Source organism: Ascaphus truei, chromosome 8, assembly GCF_040206685.1.
Source record: "Ascaphus truei isolate aAscTru1 chromosome 8, aAscTru1.hap1, whole genome shotgun sequence".
NCBI lineage: Eukaryota > Metazoa > Chordata > Amphibia > Anura > Ascaphidae > Ascaphus > Ascaphus truei.
This window is the reverse complement of record NC_134490.1, coordinates 71,433,899-71,452,513: the sequence shown is the minus strand read 5'-3', so window position 1 is coordinate 71,452,513 and position 18,615 is coordinate 71,433,899. Positions and strand designations below refer to the sequence as shown.

At 46.1% G+C, this 18,615-nt stretch overlaps 1 protein-coding gene across 1 annotated transcript in view; it reads left to right on the top strand.

Annotated features, from left to right (window-relative positions):
- Positions 1 to 16,991: 16,991 nt before the first annotated feature.
- LOC142501945 (alpha-2-macroglobulin-like protein 1) overlaps positions 16,992 to 18,615 on the top strand; it is a 56,126-nt gene continuing 54,502 nt past the window's right edge. Inside the window, exon 1 of the mRNA XM_075612571.1 lies at positions 16,992 to 17,397. Coding sequence (XP_075468686.1) covers positions 17,333 to 17,397 — 65 coding nt within the window. The 5' untranslated portion in view covers positions 16,992 to 17,332. The remainder of the gene's footprint in view (positions 17,398 to 18,615) is intronic.

Below are 18,615 nucleotides of genomic sequence, written 5' to 3'. Positions count from 1 at the left end.
CCACTAAAAAAGTAGAATACTTCCGAGGTTCACAGCACCTTCACTCAGCCAATCGTATGAATGTAAAAAACTTTATTAGCAACCAGCAATGCTGTTGTACATTGCTGGTTGCTAATAAAGTTTTTTACATTCATACGATTGGCTGAGTGAAGGTGCTGTGAACCTCGGAAGTATTCTACTTTTTTACCTGTGACGTCATATCCGGTTGGAGCACGCAGACGCCAACAAGCGGGATTCCAGCCTACAGAGCCTCCAGGATCAAGCTTTCAGCTGAAAACAGGAACGGCTTTCAAGGGACCTCCACGCGGTACACAGGGAAGACAGGTGAGGTTATATTGGTAGCCGGGCCGTGATTTACTTGGGGGCGCCCCCTCGTGAGGTGTCCCCTTGTACCTCTACCGGTTTTCCAGTACCCCACTCCCCTTGTTAGTATCGGAGGTGCCCTAATATTGGTTTTATTACCTGTATCACTTATTATACTGGCGTCCAACCCTCTTTCCTAGACACACTCCATAGTGCCTGGTTAGTGGCCTCGATATATTGGGGTCCTCCCTATATTTTTTTCCAGTCTTCCACTGAGCCACTGATTGAGCCACCTGTGCTGAAACAGGATAGCCATAACAGCTGGCCTGTGGGTGGCCCTTGAGGACTGAGCTTGAGACCCCTGCTGTAGATATTTCTCTCTTTTTTCTGGTTATGATTTCGTAATGTACCAAAAAAATGCATTCAGCAGCCTTGAAGCAACTAAGAAAGAATAAGAGAGAGGAAGAGAAATGAGAAGGGGGAGAGACGGGTAGTGGTGGGAGAGGGATATACAGTAGGGAGAAGATATGGAGAGAAATGGAAAGGAATACATTCTACCAAGAATATGGGGATGAGGGGACAGAAAGGGAGGAGAGCAGAAGTGAAGTCAGAGTAGGGAATAAGGTAGAAAAGAGAAGGGAGGCGGACAGAAAAGATAACCAGGGCTGCTGTGCGTTTTCTGGCACGGAGACAATAAAAGCTTCCTAAATAAAGTGACAGAACAGATATTGTGTCTTGTGTCTGAATCTGCAGCACGCGTCCCTTTGTCTTTAAAAAGAAAGTGAAACAGTAAATTTGTAAATAAAAAACACCAGTGATCGTTTGGGTTTGTAAATGTAAAAGCAGTGGCACTCAGTGGTACTCAGTGGCACTCAGTGGTATTCAGTGGTACTCAGGACCTACTTGTGGTCTTTGCACTTCAATCTCTGGCTCCGAAAGTTGTATCGTTGGTCACTTCTATGTACCCACTAAACCACCCAGTCCTAGAGGTCACAAGCTCTCTATACATATGCTATTCAGCGCGGTCCACTGAACCATGCCGGCTTAGCCATTCAGCCCTAAATGAGCCAGGCTCTGAATGATCATGATTCATGTCTATTCAGTGAGCGCTTCTGTATAACTCTAAGTCTATACCTTTGAGTTTCCCTTATGTTAGTTAACCCTGGGTCCCAGTCTGTCTCCCTGCACCCATAAATCATTAAAGGTGCAATCACACAGTCGTCCAGAAATGTAACAGTCTAACTTGCTTCCCTAAAGAAGTCTAAGCCCGCATCCATAGTAAGAGCGATGCCGCGCGCGCCAAAAACAAAATGCCGGAAGGCAATGCACACGGCCACAGAGCGTACAAGAGCGACGGGGCGGCCGATACTTCACAAGACAAATTTTTTTGATTTTGCCACACAGCGGCCGGGTCACATGCGCGGTTCAGCCAATAAGAGCGAACCACTCACGTGACGTCACAGCATCCGCCACGCCTCCAGCCTGCCCTCGCCATGCCCCCGTCAAGCAATCCTACAGGTCACGGATCGCTTCTAGTACAGGCGCGTGTGACGTCATGCCATGCGCGCCTGTACTATATCCGAGGCCTAACAGATTTGTCTGCTTTCATTTTGGGGGGAAATTGGGTGAATTACATATGGCTCTCTGATTGGTGGTGTGTCAATCATGTGATTTCCTCCCGTTATCCCACCCTGTCCTTATCAGAGAATCATAAAGTTAAGGGGTGAGAGGGGGCTCTGTCTGCAAGCACTTGCTGATCACACATTAGCATCAGATAAAAGGGAGCAGTCAGATGAAATCAAACCTCCCCCCATCCCCCTAGTCTAACATTAAAAATAATGTAAAAAAATACTTATAGGCATTAGATTTGGATGAAGATGGTATCAATCACCCAGTTGTGACCTTGTAGCATCATGTCTCTGGTATTCATTCACCTTGGTCCTAGGAAGAATTGCCCCTTTAAGTCCATGTTCTATGTCCTTTGTTCATTGATGAAACATGAGGACTTCATTAAACGGTAGCTACTCACTAAGTAATTAAAACTTAATCCCAGGTACATTTCTTGTCTCTGAGGCTTGTTTGCCTTGAAGGCATTTTGTTCTTTAGCCAGCGAAGACACTTTTAAATGTATCTATGATGATGGAGTCAAAATATTTAGTTGTTCTTAAAGTGATTATGCTGAAAGTGCTGGCTCCAGAACATACACATCAGAGTAATAATAAGACTTTGTTTTTAACAATGCTACGATAGTTTCATACCTTCAGAGCAAGGCTGAGACAGGACAGAAACTGAAATGCAGAACTTGATCCTCATTCCATGTCCACCTCGTACTTTCCTTTCGCCTACAAGTCTGGGCATGTTTGGGACACATTGTTTTGTTTACACTGTACACAATCAAATCTACAATATTCAGTAAATGTTGGAGAAGGGGAGGAGGTGACTCTCTTAAGGTCACATGGAGCTTTTGTTGGGTCTTCCATTTCAGAGGCGATTGCTGGTTCTTATTTATATGACTGACTTCTGTCCAATAAATGGGCTTATTCAGATACAATATCCCATTAACGTAAATAGGCGGTTTCGGGCCAATTGCGGTGAATAAGCATCTAAGAGTTGAAGAAGGTGGACAGGTTGAAAACATGAAAGAGGGTATGGAAGGGATTAGAAAATTAAGATTAAGGGCTGTGGGAGCCATGAACCAATTAAATGCCAACCACAGTCCATCTTCTTCACCGCCTGAACAAAGATCCCTCTTGCAAACACAGGGTTAACCAAAAGTAACAAACATTTCCAGTAAGCAGTTGAAATAATAAGAGTTAATATCACAACCTAATAATTTTGGAGGATATTCCAGGAGTTGCTAAACTGTAACAGAGAAAAGGAGTCGAGAATGGTATGATAGCTGTAGAAAACTGACCAGAGTTTATAGTGTCATTCTGCTGGCTATGAATTCAGACAAAAGCACATAGGGACACCGCAAACACCCTGATCCCAGCACATAAGCAGATAGGGACACCGCAAACACCCTGATCCCAGCACAAAAGCACATAGGGACACCGCAAACACCCTGATCCCAGCACATAGGGACACCGCAAACACCCTGATCCCAGCACATAAGCAGATAGGGACACCGCAAACACCCTGATCCCAGCACAAAAGCACATAGGGACACCGCAAACACCCTGATCCCAGCACAAAAGCACATAGGGACACCGCAAACACCCTGATCCCAGCACATAGGGACACCGCAAACACCCTGATCCCAGCACAAAAGCACATAGGGACACCGCAAACACCCTGATCCCAGCACATAGGGACACCGCAAACACCCTGATCCCAGCACATAAGCAGATAGGGACACCGCAAACACCCTGATCCCAGCACAAAAGCACATAGGGACACCGCAAACACCCTGATCCCAGCACATAGGGACACTGCAAACACCCTGATCCAAGCACAAAAGCATATAGGGACACCGCAAACACCCTGATCCCAGCACAAAAGCACATAGGGACACCGCAAACACCCTGATCCCAGCACATAGGGACACCGCAAACACCCTGATCCCAGCACAAAAGCACATAGGGACACCGCAAACACCCTGATCCCAGCACATAGGGACACCGCAAACACCCTGATCCCAGCACATAAGCAGATAGGGACACCGCAAACACCCTGATCCCAGCACAAAAGCACATAGGGACACCGCAAACACCCTGATCCCAGCACAAAAGCACATAGGGACACCGCAAACACCCTGATCCCAGCACATAGGGACACCGCAGACACCCTGATCCCAGCACAAAAGCAGATAGGGACACCGCAAACACCCTGATCCCAGCACATAGGGACACCGCAAACACCCTGATCCCAGCACAAAAGCACATAGGGACACCGCAAACACCCTGATCCCAGCACATAGGGACACCGCAAACACCCTGATCCCAGCACATAAGCAGATAGGGACACCGCAAACACCCTGATCCCAGCACAAAAGCACATAGGGACACCGCAAACACCCTGATCCCAGCACATAGGGACACTGCAAACACCCTGATCCAAGCACAAAAGCATATAGGGACACCGCAAACACCCTGATCCCAGCACAAAAGCACATAGGGACACCGCAAACACCCTGATCCCAGCACATAGGGACACCGCAAACACCCTGATCCCAGCACAAAAGCACATAGGGACACCGCAAACACCCTGATCCCAGCACATAATCACATAGGGACACCGCAAACACCCTGATCCCAGCACAAAAGCACATAGGGACACCGCAAACACCCTGATCCCAGCACATAGGGACACCGCAGACACCCTGATCCCAGCACAAAAGCACATAGGGACACCGCAAACACCCTGATCCCAGCACAAAAGCATATAGGGACACCGCAAACACCCTGATCCCAGCACATAGGGACACCGCAAACACCCTGATCCCAGCACAAAAGCACATAGGGACACCGCAAACACCCTGATCCCAGCACATAGGGACACCGCAAACACCCTGATCCCAGCACAAAAGCACATAGGGACACCGCAAACACCCTGATCCCAGCACATAGGGACACCGCAAACACCCTGATCCCAGCACATAAGCAGATAGGGACACCGCAAACACCCTGATCCAAGCACAAAAGCACATAGGGACACCGCAAACACCCTGATCCCAGCACATAGGGACACTGCAAACACCCTGATCCAAGCACAAAAGCATATAGGGACACCGCAAACACCCTGATCCCAGCACAAAAGCACATAGGGACACCGCAAACACCCTGATACCAGCACAAAAGACACCTGGAATGACAAAGTGCAAATAACAATTCATAAAACGGAAGTGTCGAAGAAGTGTGTCCAACTATCCCACGGTATCAATGTGTCCTTCTTACATAACCAAGCTCTGCTCGCAGACACACACAGGAGCAGGGGAAGAAATGGTGCGCAGTGTAAATAAGGGTACACAATAAAAAGACAAACTAATTAGTTACAAGCAAACCAATGAGACTGAACAAAGAGACAGTGGCAGAATTGAAAACAGCCTCAATTGCAGAGATTAAGCGCAATGGAAAGAAAAGCGAAACCAGCCAAAAATACAGAAACTCAAGGGCACGGAGCAAAGTACAGTGTCCTCAAAACAGTTCCCGATACCTAGTTACACGCCAAATGCATTTACTATTTATGATACTGTCTCGTGACATCCTCCACAATATCAATTGGAGGTGATGCTCATGGATTTCCATCTCCTTAGTTACTTTTATCCCTGTATTGTAAGGTCATTCAAACATGCTTGGCATAGATATAAGATAATCCTAGTTATGAAATAAAGCCAAAGATCAAATAGTCTGACGTTTTACACTAGGGATTTAAATGGGCAGACTAGGTGGACCCAGCGGTTTTTATCTGCCATCAAATTCCATGTTTCGGGTGTACATTACAAATTAGATTGTAAGCTCTTCGTGTCAGCAATTTTCTCCCAATGGTTACTTTTCTGAGTAGCATATTTGTGTTATTCCTGCATTTTACATCCAGGGATGCTAAGGTTCAGATCATATGGGCTACTAGCAGGACAGCTTTTTAAACACAAACAGTAATGAACCATTTGGCATTACCTGCTATGCCATTACCAGGCCCAAGCAAGTCAGAGACCCTTCTGCAGTACTCGGTACGTAATCATACTTATACTCGTCATGTTCTAGGGGCTAACTGCTCCATTGGGCCCTGATCGAAATGGAAGTGGAGTCCAATTCACTTCTGTTTCTGTCACCCAGGTCACGGTTGCGACCATGTGATCGCTACCCAAGTAATCACATGGTTGCGATCTCAGAAGTCCAGTGTCACTCACGTCCTGCTGAACTTCTGGCATTGAAAAGTTCATTATCACTAAAAGTTAGTTATCTGTATTTCGCTGAAAACCTGTCCTGTTCTTAGCCCTTAAGGACTGAACGTGCACTTGTGTTTTACACTACATGTGTAATCATATCGTCAATAGTGCAATGAACCTGAACGCTCATTGGTTAGAGTAGTATATTGTGAACTCTTGGAATCTATTGGGGTTTAAAGGGTTAAATCCATTTCTTAGGGTTGTTGCTGGGGGAATATGTGTAAGAACTAAAGGTTTTGCAACATTGTGACATATGTGTGACTTTGGCCACCCTGGAGGAACTCAGCAATGGTTTCTGGCATGTTGTGGAAGCTTAAAGGGAGGGGTTATATAAGGCTGGGGCCATAGAAGGGAAGCAGGGCTGGACCGCGCTGACGCTGAGGCTCGCCTGCTGAAATCTGCGCGATTTCATGCCCATGCAGGCGAGCCAGCGGGCGCGATCGGAGGCGGGGGGAGACTGAGGGAGGCGGGGCAGTGACGTCGCTGGGCCAATCGCCCGCGACGCACCGACGTCAACGTCACGGCACCGACGTCACGACGCCGTGACGTTGACGCTGCTCCGCGCTGATTGGATGTTTTTTCGCTCTGAAAAACAGCTTGGCTGTCGGCTGAAAAATCCAACGCCTCAGCACGCCTGCGGACGCTCGCGTGAGTCCCCTCTCAAGGCATCCTCATTGAGGGGCTCAGCGCAGAGCGTCCGCACGGCTTAGCGCGGCCTGCTTTCTATGGACTCGGCCTAAGGGTGCTGAGCTTGGGCTAAGTTAGTACTAAGTTCAGTTCAGAGGTCTAATTTCATAGTTATTGCAGTTCCAGTTTTTAGTTAACCATGCAAGGCTACGATAGCTATGGGGTTCAGCTGCACCCCTGCTCCTGGACTTACCAGCTGGAGGCGAGGACAAGTTAGAGTAGTTTCCCAAAACTCGTCCAAGCGGAGGTGGAAGGATGACTTTCTGGCTAAAAAAGTAGACTTCCTTGTAAACTCACACCTTCCAGAGACCGGTCACAGTTCCTATAACAAGTCTACCTACCCCATAATGTGTTCATTGCCCTCTAAGTGAAGTGCCCATGGTAAAGGGTGGTGCCGGCAACCCAATCCAGGTGATGTGTTGCTGTAATTCATTTTTAAATAAAGGATCCCTGTTGCACAAGGATAGTGTATATGTCCCTGAAGATACCAGCAGCCGAGAGGAAGCTCTGTTACAACAGTTATGTGTCATGTGAACAGACGCAAGAAGAGATCAGGGAAGAGCTGCGTTTGCCACCCTGGGCGCCATGTTACCCAAAACGTTCTCACACTAACGTCCCTGTTTAAGTCCATGCGATCGAACACGGTTAAATAAGGGTCTGAGGCTGAGACTCACTAAGCCATGGCAAGGGGCATCGCACCCTGATCTGGGGTTAACTCAAGTCAATGGCAAGTAACGCTGCATCGGATTACGATACCCTGCATTTCGGCACTAGGAATCCTGGACTGAGAGCTTTATTCAGTAACCGTAACCAGGAAGTGGCTGCACAAAATAAAGAATGAAGACAATACTTAAAGCTGCAGTTCAGGCAATATCCTGCATGTGTGTTTTTTTTTAATAAATCAGTTCTGTAGTAAGAAAAAATACTTTTAGCATTTTCTGTTTTAAAAACAACAACTTTGAGAGACCAATTTTCTTGTATTCTATTTTAACAAGCATGCTTGTTCCTATAGCAACGATTTACATTCCCCATATTTAAAGATGTCGCCAAACTTTGCCGATCAATAGACGGAGAACGAATTGACCGGCAGCTATGCAGTTCTTTAGGTAAGTAGAGATTGCCCACATGAAACTATTGAAGTAAAAAACTAAATTAAAAAAAAAAAAAAGACTGAACTGCAGCTTTAATATGGATCTTTTCATATTCTTACGGTAGGCTCCTTCATGTTATTCTCTTTGGGCTCGATGTCGCGAAAACAGATTCTGATGTAATTCGACTTTCTTTGATTACAGATTTTGCATCACATTTAAAAGGAATTTCCATCAGAATGTATTAAGACTAGTTATGGTGATGCTATAATTGTAAAAAATAAGAAAGAATTGAGCAGATATGGATTTCATTTTCATTTCCATTTCTAAACAGTTTTGACCCCTGCGGCAGCCATGAGGTTAATTAAGATAGCTAATGTGTGTCACATTATTTGGTTTATATAAATTGGGTCTCCTTCTGGGAAAAGGGTTAAAAGGCACAAGAAGTCCTTGATTTTTTTTGAATGTCAGATATTTTTGGTTAACATCAACCTTGTGTTTTAATTTAAAGGTAATTGCTCTGTAACATGAAAACATCCACCTCTCTCCTGTAACTTCAGTCTCTGTTGCTTGTTTGCTTTGGAAGGAGCTGAATTACATTTCTTGTATGATTAGCGGGGGCCGTATTCATTACCGATTCCTGACACAGAGCGCCCTAGGGAGAATGTGTACTGGACAAGGAGGAGGGGTAGGGAAAGAGAGAGTTTGGGAGAGGCAGGGAGGGGGAAATGAGAGAGGGAAGAAAAAAGATGAAAGAGAGAGAGAGAGAGGGAAGGGAGAGGGAGAGAGAGAGGAAAGGGAGAGAGAAAGAGAGAGAGAGACAGACACATTAATGAAATGACAAAGGTGTCTAACTGAATCTTTTCACTGAATTGTTGGTAATGACCAGTAATAGCTGTTGCATTCCAGAAGAATTAAAGCAGCAGTTCAAGCTGTCACTTTAAAAAATATATAAATATATATTTAATTCAATATTTGCATCAATACAATCTACACACTGACAAGTGATTAGCTAAGTTGCCGATCGATCCGTTCTCATGTGATCGATCGGCGAAGATTCGGCTCGGGGTCAATAAATGCATCTTAGGTCTTCTTCTGTGGCACTGACAGCCAAAGTTCTGTGAGGAAGATCATGTGACCAGGCAGGCACTAGATTCAATTGGTTCACTGCTAGAGAGGGCAGGGCTTAAAAGGTGATGCTGTTTCAGAAGGGGAAGGGGATGTGACAGTGTGTAGATTGTATTGATGCACATATTGAATGAAAAAAATATTATTATTTTTTAAATGACAGCTTGAACTGCTGCTTTAAGGCTATGCACTCCTCTGCTCCTCCTTACATCTCAGCCCTATTGTATTGCTATACACCAGCTTGCCTCTTGTGTTCTGCTCAATGATGTCTGTCTACCCCTTTTGCATCTAAAGCCCTCTCCTCACCTAAAACTGCTCTCACTCACTGCCTCTGGGATGCCCTTCCCCTCAATATACGACTGGCACCCTCTCTCAAAACCTTTAAGACCCCTCTTAAAACACACCTATTTAGTGGAGCATTTGAGTAGCCCCAAAGTACTTGCCCCTCACAGACGCACTTACCATAACACCCATCTACTATCAGTGTAAGTTTTCCTTACTTACCACTTACAGTAGATTGCAAGCTCTTCAGGGCAGGGACTCCTTCACCTAATATTTACTTTTATGTCTGCTGCGCCTATGATACCATCGCGTGCCTTACTGCTGTGACGCGCTATGTACATGGAATGCACTATACAAATAAAGATATACACATACAGTTGTGCGAAAAAGAAAGTACACGGTGTAATATGTCATGTGTTGTTGTTCATCTGAGGTTGTATTTACCTAATTTTAAGACCTGCTAAGGAACAGATGATTGTTGTTATGTCCTGATGTGTAAAACCATAGAATTCAAAGAGGGCGTACTTTCTTTTTCACACAACAGTACATGAAGAAGTGAGAGGATTAAGGGACAGATGCAATAAAGTCTGTTAACTCTTTGAATGCTGGAGGGGCCCCGGTACCTGAGTGGCTCGGCCCCTCCGGCACATTGCGACCACGTGAACGCTTTCAATGGCGGTCATGGGACCACGGCGGCCATTTTCCAGGAAACTGAAGATGAGGAATCTTCAGTTTCACTACTGTGCAGATCGCGTCCTGCCCTGGGCTCCATGGCAACGCAGGGCGCTGTGTAAGCAGGAAAAACAAACTTCTTTGGGCATGATGTAGTAACTGGGCTTGTGAATGCTGAGAGCCATTTCCCCTATGCATAAGTTAGTGAGAAAAACACAGGAATAAGGGAGTTTTGTGAGAAAGCAATATTGGGAATTTTGTATTTTTTTCTTCACTGTTCTTGCAGTCTGTGAGTGGGTGGGAGTCCCCTGAGAAATGTCTAGTAATGGGGGAGATTTACCTTTTGATTTGTAATTTTCTTACTCAAAATGGTTAGTAAATTTTATATGGTTATTATTACCATCTATTTAAAAGCAACACCATATTACACAGCCTGGTACAGTGGGGAAACAGTAGTTACATTAACTATAATGATGCAAAAGGTTCTGGAAAATGATATAAATATATACAGTGTATATATGTGTGTGTGTGTGTATGTATATATATAGTCAGATAAGGCAGTTGGCACTCCAATAGGTGCTGGTAAGCCACAGGTGCACGTCCCATATAGAGAATGTAGTTATACGTTACCGTTCCAAGGATTGGTAAACAAGAGACAGCACTCAGTGTTGAAAATCAAAGTGTATTAGTGAAAGCAAAAATACATCCAGAAACCCTGTTTCGGTCCTACAGAAGGTCCTACTTGGCGGCCTTGTGTTCCACAATACACTTTTTTGACATCAACCTTGCAGTGTGCTGTCTTCTTTGGTCATCAGGATCCCCTGGTTACCACACGTCTATATGCGACGTATGGGACAAGCATCTGCCTCCTAAACTAAACCGTGAGTGCAAATCTCTATACCATGACTATATATATATATATATATATATATAATAGCAGGTACCTCAGATCTTGTGAATAAAAATAAAAGCGTTTATTACACAGCCACGTTTTGGCTCTCTCAGGAGCCTTTCTCAGGACAGCCAAATAGTGAGATACCTATCTTTAAATACCCTTCCCCCAAAACCCTGTGCACTCCAAAGAGAGTGCGCAGGCAGGAGACCTGTGAGTCACCCTAGCTGTTGCCTAGCAACGATAATCAACCACACCCTGAAGGGACATAATACGAGTCCCTGACAACCAGACCACAGTCTGTGTACAACTAAGTGCAAACCAAATGTGAACACAACAAAGGAATCACTTGAAACACAGATAAATAATTAAAGATCATGCAATAAACATTGCATTCCAAGTATCTTCAATGCATAGGCTGCAGAACGGGCAGAGGTAATCAGAGATTGTAAGCAGGGGGGAACGAAACATGGGTAGGTGAACCACTCAGAACAGGAGACATTGCTCTCTATAGGCAAACACACAGTAACACTGGGTGCCTCATTGGTACAAAGAACTGCTCTGAGCTTGTAGTGGTGGTGGCGCTAGTGTCTGGGAGCACAGCGGCTCACGAAAGCGTGGTGACGTAGCACACAATCATCAAGGTCCCAACGCATTTTGTCACATGCAACGTGACTTCGTGAGGGGAAGTTACGCTCCCCTCACGAAGTCACGTTGCGTGTGACAAAACGCGTTGTGACCTGGATGATTGTGTGCTACGTCACCACGCTTTCGTGAGCAGCTGTGCTCCCAGACACTAGCGCAAACTAGCCGTCCTCGTTTGGTTGGGCACTTATTGCTACAAACTTTGTGTCACTTTCCCCTAGACGGCCAGGGGCATCCCCTATCCCACGGACTGAATCGAGGACTCTGGACCAGCTAGCGGGATGGTAGCTCTCCATGCAGCACCATAACAAGACTGCAACAGATGATTACCACCTCCGTGAGAAATCGTTAATCTCTGAAATGAGCATGTTCTTCTTACACTTGCGAGTGTGCCAATCTTGATAACTTTTACTGTGATATTAAATGTCAACACAGATTTATGCTATGTGGTACGCGCTTCTTTTTTCAATTAGATTTCCGTGGATGTTGTTCATCCCTCCAGACGCTGCGGACCTGTCACTGCACATATCATTTCCTTTTCTGAACTATTGATTTGAGCTTTGTTTAGCACGTGGACTCTTCCACATTAGTTGTATTCACTAACTATTTTTGATTTGGCACTTTCACTGTCCTCTTCTCATCTAAGTTACTATTTTGTGTTTTGAGTGTGTACTGTATGTGGATTCACACCTACACACTCTTTATATTTTGCATTGCACACTTAGAATTATTGTTATCACTGGGTATATCTTAGCAAGCGTTAATAAGCTACCAGCAACCACCATCTGAAATGGATAGAGAACATCCCTTATGGTCAGTTCCAAAGGATTCAGAATAACTGCACAAGAGACAGTGATTTTAATGTACGTGCAGGTATTCTAGCTGAACGGTTTGCGGAGAAACACTATAAAAAAGAAATTACTCAGGAATCAAAGAAAAATATAGAACTACTGAATAGGCAAGTGTTACTGAAAGGAGTAAAGAAAACTCAAAGGAAAGCTACATATGGTTACAGTAATAATGATTTGCCCTTTATCACAAGGTACAACGAGGCAGCTCCGCTCATTAATAAAATCACCCATAGGCATTGGCAGATCCTTTAGACTCTAGAGTGATCCAGTTTTGAAGGCTATTATTCCAATAGCTCCTACAGTACTCAAACTGAAGGATAAAGGAGGGTCTGCGAGTACGTTACCGTGGCTATCCTCTAGGAAGCTTGAGGGTTGTTTTAAATGCGGTCACACAGCATGTATCACTTGTCGATGTATTGCTTCAAACAATAAGGCCAGCACTATGAATGAGAAACAGTTTCTGATAAAAGATTTTATTAACTGCTGGACCAGCTTTGTGGTATACCTGATTGAATGCCCCTGTAAATTATTATATATATTAAGAACAAAAAGAACGTTACACGAGAGATTCCTAGAGCATAGAAGGAACATCAATAAGGGCTTTGAACATTTATCGGAACACTTTTCGGATTGTCATTATAAGGACTTAAGGACTTAAACTAAGAGGGATAGAGGGGGAGATAGATATCTGAGACTCCGGCAGAGAGAGACATGGTGGATACACAAACTGAACACCCTGATACCCCATGGACTCAATGTAGGTATTGATGTGGCTGCCTTTTTATAGCGTATGATAGTTCCAGTCTATTGCTGTATAATCAGATTTACAAACACTAGTACATTTGCATCACCTTGTTTGCTGGAACTCCCTGTCCTTCATGCTTTAATGAGTCCTTTTTGTAGATAACTCATGTTATTTGATTCATTTTATGAAGATTTTATTGTCTTTTAATAGTTTTTAAATTGAGGAATTTGTAGTCATGTTTTCAAATGTATTTCTATTATTGACTAGCTGAGAGACCCGGCGTTGCCTGTGATTAAAATTTTGCTCTCCCTGCTCTCTCCACTCCCCCGTCTCTTTCTCCGCTCCTCCCCACTGCGCAGCTCCGGTCTCCCACACCCCCCCCTGCGCAACTCCGTTCTCGTGCCCCCCCACCCTCTGCGCAGCTCTGGTCCCCCCCTGCACAGCTCTGCCCCCCCTCCCCGGCGCAACTCTGGTCTGCCCCATGTGCAGCTCTGGTCCGCCCCATGCACAGCTCTGGTCCGCCCCATGCGCAGTTCTGCCCCCCCTGCGCAGCTCTGGTCCGCCCCCTGCGCAGCTCTGGTCCCCCCCCCCTGCGTAGCACACAGTGTCACATGCACAGTGAGACACACACACAGTGTCACACACACACACAAACACACACACAGTATCAAACACAGACACACACCCCACCCCCCCACGTCCATCTCCCTCCCCACGCGAGCAAGCAAGGGAGCGCCGTGGGGAAGGGGACCAGAGGGAAGGGAAGGAGCAGCCAGGCGGGATGGGTCACGGGACCGGCTCGTCACCCGCTCGCAGGGGAAGCTGGGGGATGTAGTCCGGCGGTGGCGCCATGACTGGCATCCACCACCCCACCCCCCACGCGCCCATCTCCCTCCCTAGGTAACGGGAGCATTGTGCGCACGCGCAATGAGCTGCGGGTGAGGAGGGGTGATGGAGGGGGGGGAGCCGGTGGGCAGGTGAGCTGCGGGTGATGGAGGGGGATGATGGGAGCCGGCGGGGAGGTGAGCTGGGGGGGTGATGGGTGGGGGGATGATGGGGGGGGAGCCGGCGGTCCAGGCCGCTGGGTGCGTGTGTGTGGCAGTTGGGTGAGGCCGAGGGGGAAGGTGAGCTGCGAGTGAGGAGGAGAAGAGAGTGGCAGTTGGGTGACGTCATAGAGCCACGCAGGCCAATGAGAGGCGTGCGGGGCGGGGCAGGGATATGGACCAAACTGATTGGCCAGAGGCTGAGTGACAGACCCACGGACCAATCAGATTCACCACATCTACCAACAACCCCACAAATTTCAAATTTATATATTAAGATATATTATACAGGCATACCCCGCTTTAAGTACACTCACTTTAAGTACACTCGCGAGTAAGTACATATCGCCCAATAGGCAAACGGCAGCTCACGCATGCGCCTGTCATCACGTCCTGAACAGCAATACCGGCTCCCTACCTGTACCGAAGCTGTGCGCAAGCGGTGACACTATAGAGCCTGTTACAAATGCGTTATTTACATCAGTTATGCATGTATATAACGATTGCAGTACAGTACATGCATCAATAAGTGGGGAAAAGGTCGTGCTTCACTTTAAGTACATTTTCACTTTACATACATGCTCCGGGCCCATTGCGTACGTTAATGTGGGGTATGCCTGTATATATGTGCACGTTAATGCGGGGTATGCCTGTATGTAGTATCCAGTTATCTGTGTTTAGCTGGTTACTTTATGAAGTTCCCACATATGGATACAGTATGTTGTTGTCATTAGTAGCAGATAAAGTACTATCTTATTTTGTTCATTTCAAATTGAGAATACATTGGTCCTGTTCCTGGGGGGTTGTTTATTGTGTTTTTTTTCTACTAAGTTGTTATTTATTTTATTAGCATTTGTATAATCCCTGATATATTATATATATATTTTTGTTGCCTAGTATGTTTCTAGTGTTTTGAGTCTTCATTGTGCAAAATACTTCGACTGAGGCTCTAGACATCTATATATCTGCATTATCTAGTGACTGTACACGCTCTAATATACCTATTACTATTTGGACAGTGCAGTCCATTCCATGTGGGATCAATTTGTGGGATAGAGTAGTTTTTAGAGTTAGTGTAGGGATCACTGGCAGTATTAGGCTAGCCATGCTTTATTATCTGTACCTGGTGTGAGGTTTTTTAAGGGTCTGGGGGGGTATATATTGCCTCCTGTGTGAGATCACAGTACAGCACAGATTAAAAGCCCCTGAGGAAGTGAGACAACTTTGCGAAACACAAAAGGTGATCCAGCGAATCAGTGTTGATTTTGGGAATCCCCGGCGGCCATCTTGGGAGTTCCGTCATCCCCCAAGGGGAGGCACTGAGGTGTAGGAGATTGGAGAGGAGAGCACAGAGAGTGCTGGCACCCGGGTGAGACGCTGACATGAAGTCTAAATGTGCTCGGCTGGATCTGAGAGGTCCATGAGTGGGTTCATGATATACCTGACCGGATTATATGTGTCTACAGCAGCAAGCACAAATGGGAGTGCAATTGTTCAATATTTGTATCTTCTATTTTTGTGGACCAATAGGAAGCCATGAAGTCATCCCTTGTGGCTTCTTATTAGCCAGCATGACCTGGACATGTAAGAGATAGCGCCCCCCCTGTGGAGGTAAGTATCCCCCGGAGCTGAAATTAAGGCCGAGTCCATAGACGGACAGGCCGTGCTGAGGCGTGCGGACGCTCCGCGCTGAGCCCCTGCATCCTCAATGAGGATGCCTTGAGAGGGGGCTCACGCGAGCTTCCGCAGGCGAGCTGAAGAGTTGGAGGTTTCAGCCGAGCGCCAAGCTGTTTTTCAGCGCGCTGTCGGCTTAAAACCTCCTCCAATCCCAGCACAGCAGTGTCGACGTCACGGCGCCGTCACGTCGACGCCGTGACGTCGACGTCAGTGCATCGCGGGCGATTGGCCCAGCGACTTCACTGCCCCGCCTCCAACCACCTCCCCCCGGCTCCGATCGCGCCCGCTGGCTCGCCTGTATGGGCATGAAATCGCCCAGATTTCAGCAGGCGAGCCTCAGCGTCAGCGCGGCTCGGATCGCCTCACCCCTCTATGGCCCGGGCCTAACACTTCGTTTCCAGAGACCCCCTGCTTCAATCCTCTAATAAAAATTAATAATAATTAAAATCACGCAGTGCTACCTGTTTTCAGCTTTAAATAGCATGTGCATACATAATGTGGTGTAAAATGCTGATTTATATAAACACTTACATACTGTATTTGAAAACATGTTCTCATTCTCTCTTCACAGCGATCATAACAATACTGACTACAGTGAGGCTGTCTTCAGCTTTTCCAGTGAATGAATTTCCTATCGGACACTTTTCAGACTTTATTGAATTTGGCCCAAAGTAAGATGTACAGAGATGTGGGGAAGTAAGATAGACAGAAATAAAAGGTAAGGAAATGAGAGGGATTGGAGGGGAGAAAGGGAGGGAGGAGTCACTAAGGATGAAAGGAGAGGGACAGGTAATAAAAGACTGAGGCAAGGTGCTACAATAGGCAGATAATGCAGTGAAGAAGGGCAGGGACAGAGAAGAAACACAACACAAGACAAAGGACGAAAGAGAGAAGGTTGGAGAGAGACAAGAAGAAGGAAAGACGGAGAAAGACAGCAAGAGAGAGGAGAAGAAAGAGAGAGAGGAGGGGAAGATAGAGAGGGGGGATGAGGGAGACCACAAGGAGCAAGGAGGGAGAAAGACAGCAATAGAGAAAAGAGAAGAAATAGAGAGAGGGGAGGGGGGGGAAAGGGGAGGGGGTAAGAGAGAGAGGGGGGAGAAAGACAGCAATAAATAAGTAGGGATATATATATGTATTTATAGAGAGAGGGGAAGGAGGGAGACAGCGGGAAAAGGAGACAGCCCACTGTAAGTGCACAGAAGGAACTAAAGGCAGAGAACTATAGAGAGAGCCAAATGGACATAGAGGATGAGAGCCAGGCATCATCTCTGAATATCTCAAGGGACAGAGTGGCACTGGATAGAGAGGGACGCAATGTTTTTGATAGAGTGACACTCTAATTAGACAGTGTGACTTATTACTGGAGTGAGAGGGGTCTCTTGCTGTCTTGTATACCGTCTCCTCCTAGTCACTCTCCAGACCCTCCAAGAAGATGTGGTCTTGGCTCCTCCTCGCTTGGAGTCTGATCCCTTCCACCCTCGGACAGGCATCTTTCACGTAAGAGATACCTCACCCTTTGCTGTTTCACTGACACTGGGAACGGGAAGAAGGCAAATGTATAAAGGGGGGCTCATTGCAGGTATTAATAACGTGCAGGAGGGAAGCATATGCCAGGTTTATGGGGAGGGGGCAGGCACCTTCCTCACTGAAAGAGCAGTGGGTGCATAGAACATACACCCAACAGATACAAGAAAGTAACGTAGCTTTACAAATGATTAAAACAGGCACATTAAGTTTATGTGGGTGGCAAATAAAAGTTTAAAGCAGTTAGATCTAGTAATTCGGGGAAATGGGAAGGTGAGGATCTGTGCTCACTTTCTGTAGTTGAGACGAGTGGTTGTCCAGTAAGGAGTTTCAGTGCTGTTTATTATTTCACGATAGTGGTTATTGTGACACTTCTGTTTTAATATGTTTAAATGGCAGCAGCCATTTTAAACTCCCAGGGTGCCAAATTTGCAGCAGCTGGATCCAGAATGCAACCACAGAATTTAAAAAGGGCAGAATTGCTCAAAACAGAGGCAACAATAATAATAATATTGTTCCTATATAACACTGACAGTATAAGTAGCGCTGTACATAGAATTTTGCAAGCGCAAATAGTCCCTTCCTGTAGAATGTATTATCTAATGTTGGTACCTGAGGGACAGGAACATAACGTTATTTCCCAAGGTCACATGTGGCTGACACTGGGATTACGAATCGGGTTCACCCGCTTCAAAGTCTGTTATGTTATCCTAGGGCTTTCCAATAGTAAAAACGGAAGAGCCGCCATTTTGTTTGTATGGTAACAGATTGCTGGAAGGGTCAGCAAAAGTCTGCAAGGCAAAATATCTCAGGAGTTCCCCCAGTACTGTGAGCGGTGCAGGAAAGGGGAGGTAGAGAGGCCTCTTTGGTTCAAGATCCCAAGGACTTTGCAAACCTAAAACCTTGCTCCCAATATATGACTGAGCACTGCAAGAGTGGGGTTACATTTAGATTAAGGAGTCATTCAGCAATAGGAGTCGGTGCTTACAGGAGGCCTTCTGCTGGTAAGCTAACTCCTGCAGGGTGAAATCAGGGAGGGAGAGGTTAAGGAGAGGGCAGCTGGTAGCTGGTAGCACAAACAGATGTCTCTTGAATCAGGAGAGATTGGACTAATTTAATTAAAAAAAATAGGAGGCCAAGAGACAGACTGGCACCAGCCGTGAGATGAGAAGATGGAGAGAGAGAGTGAGG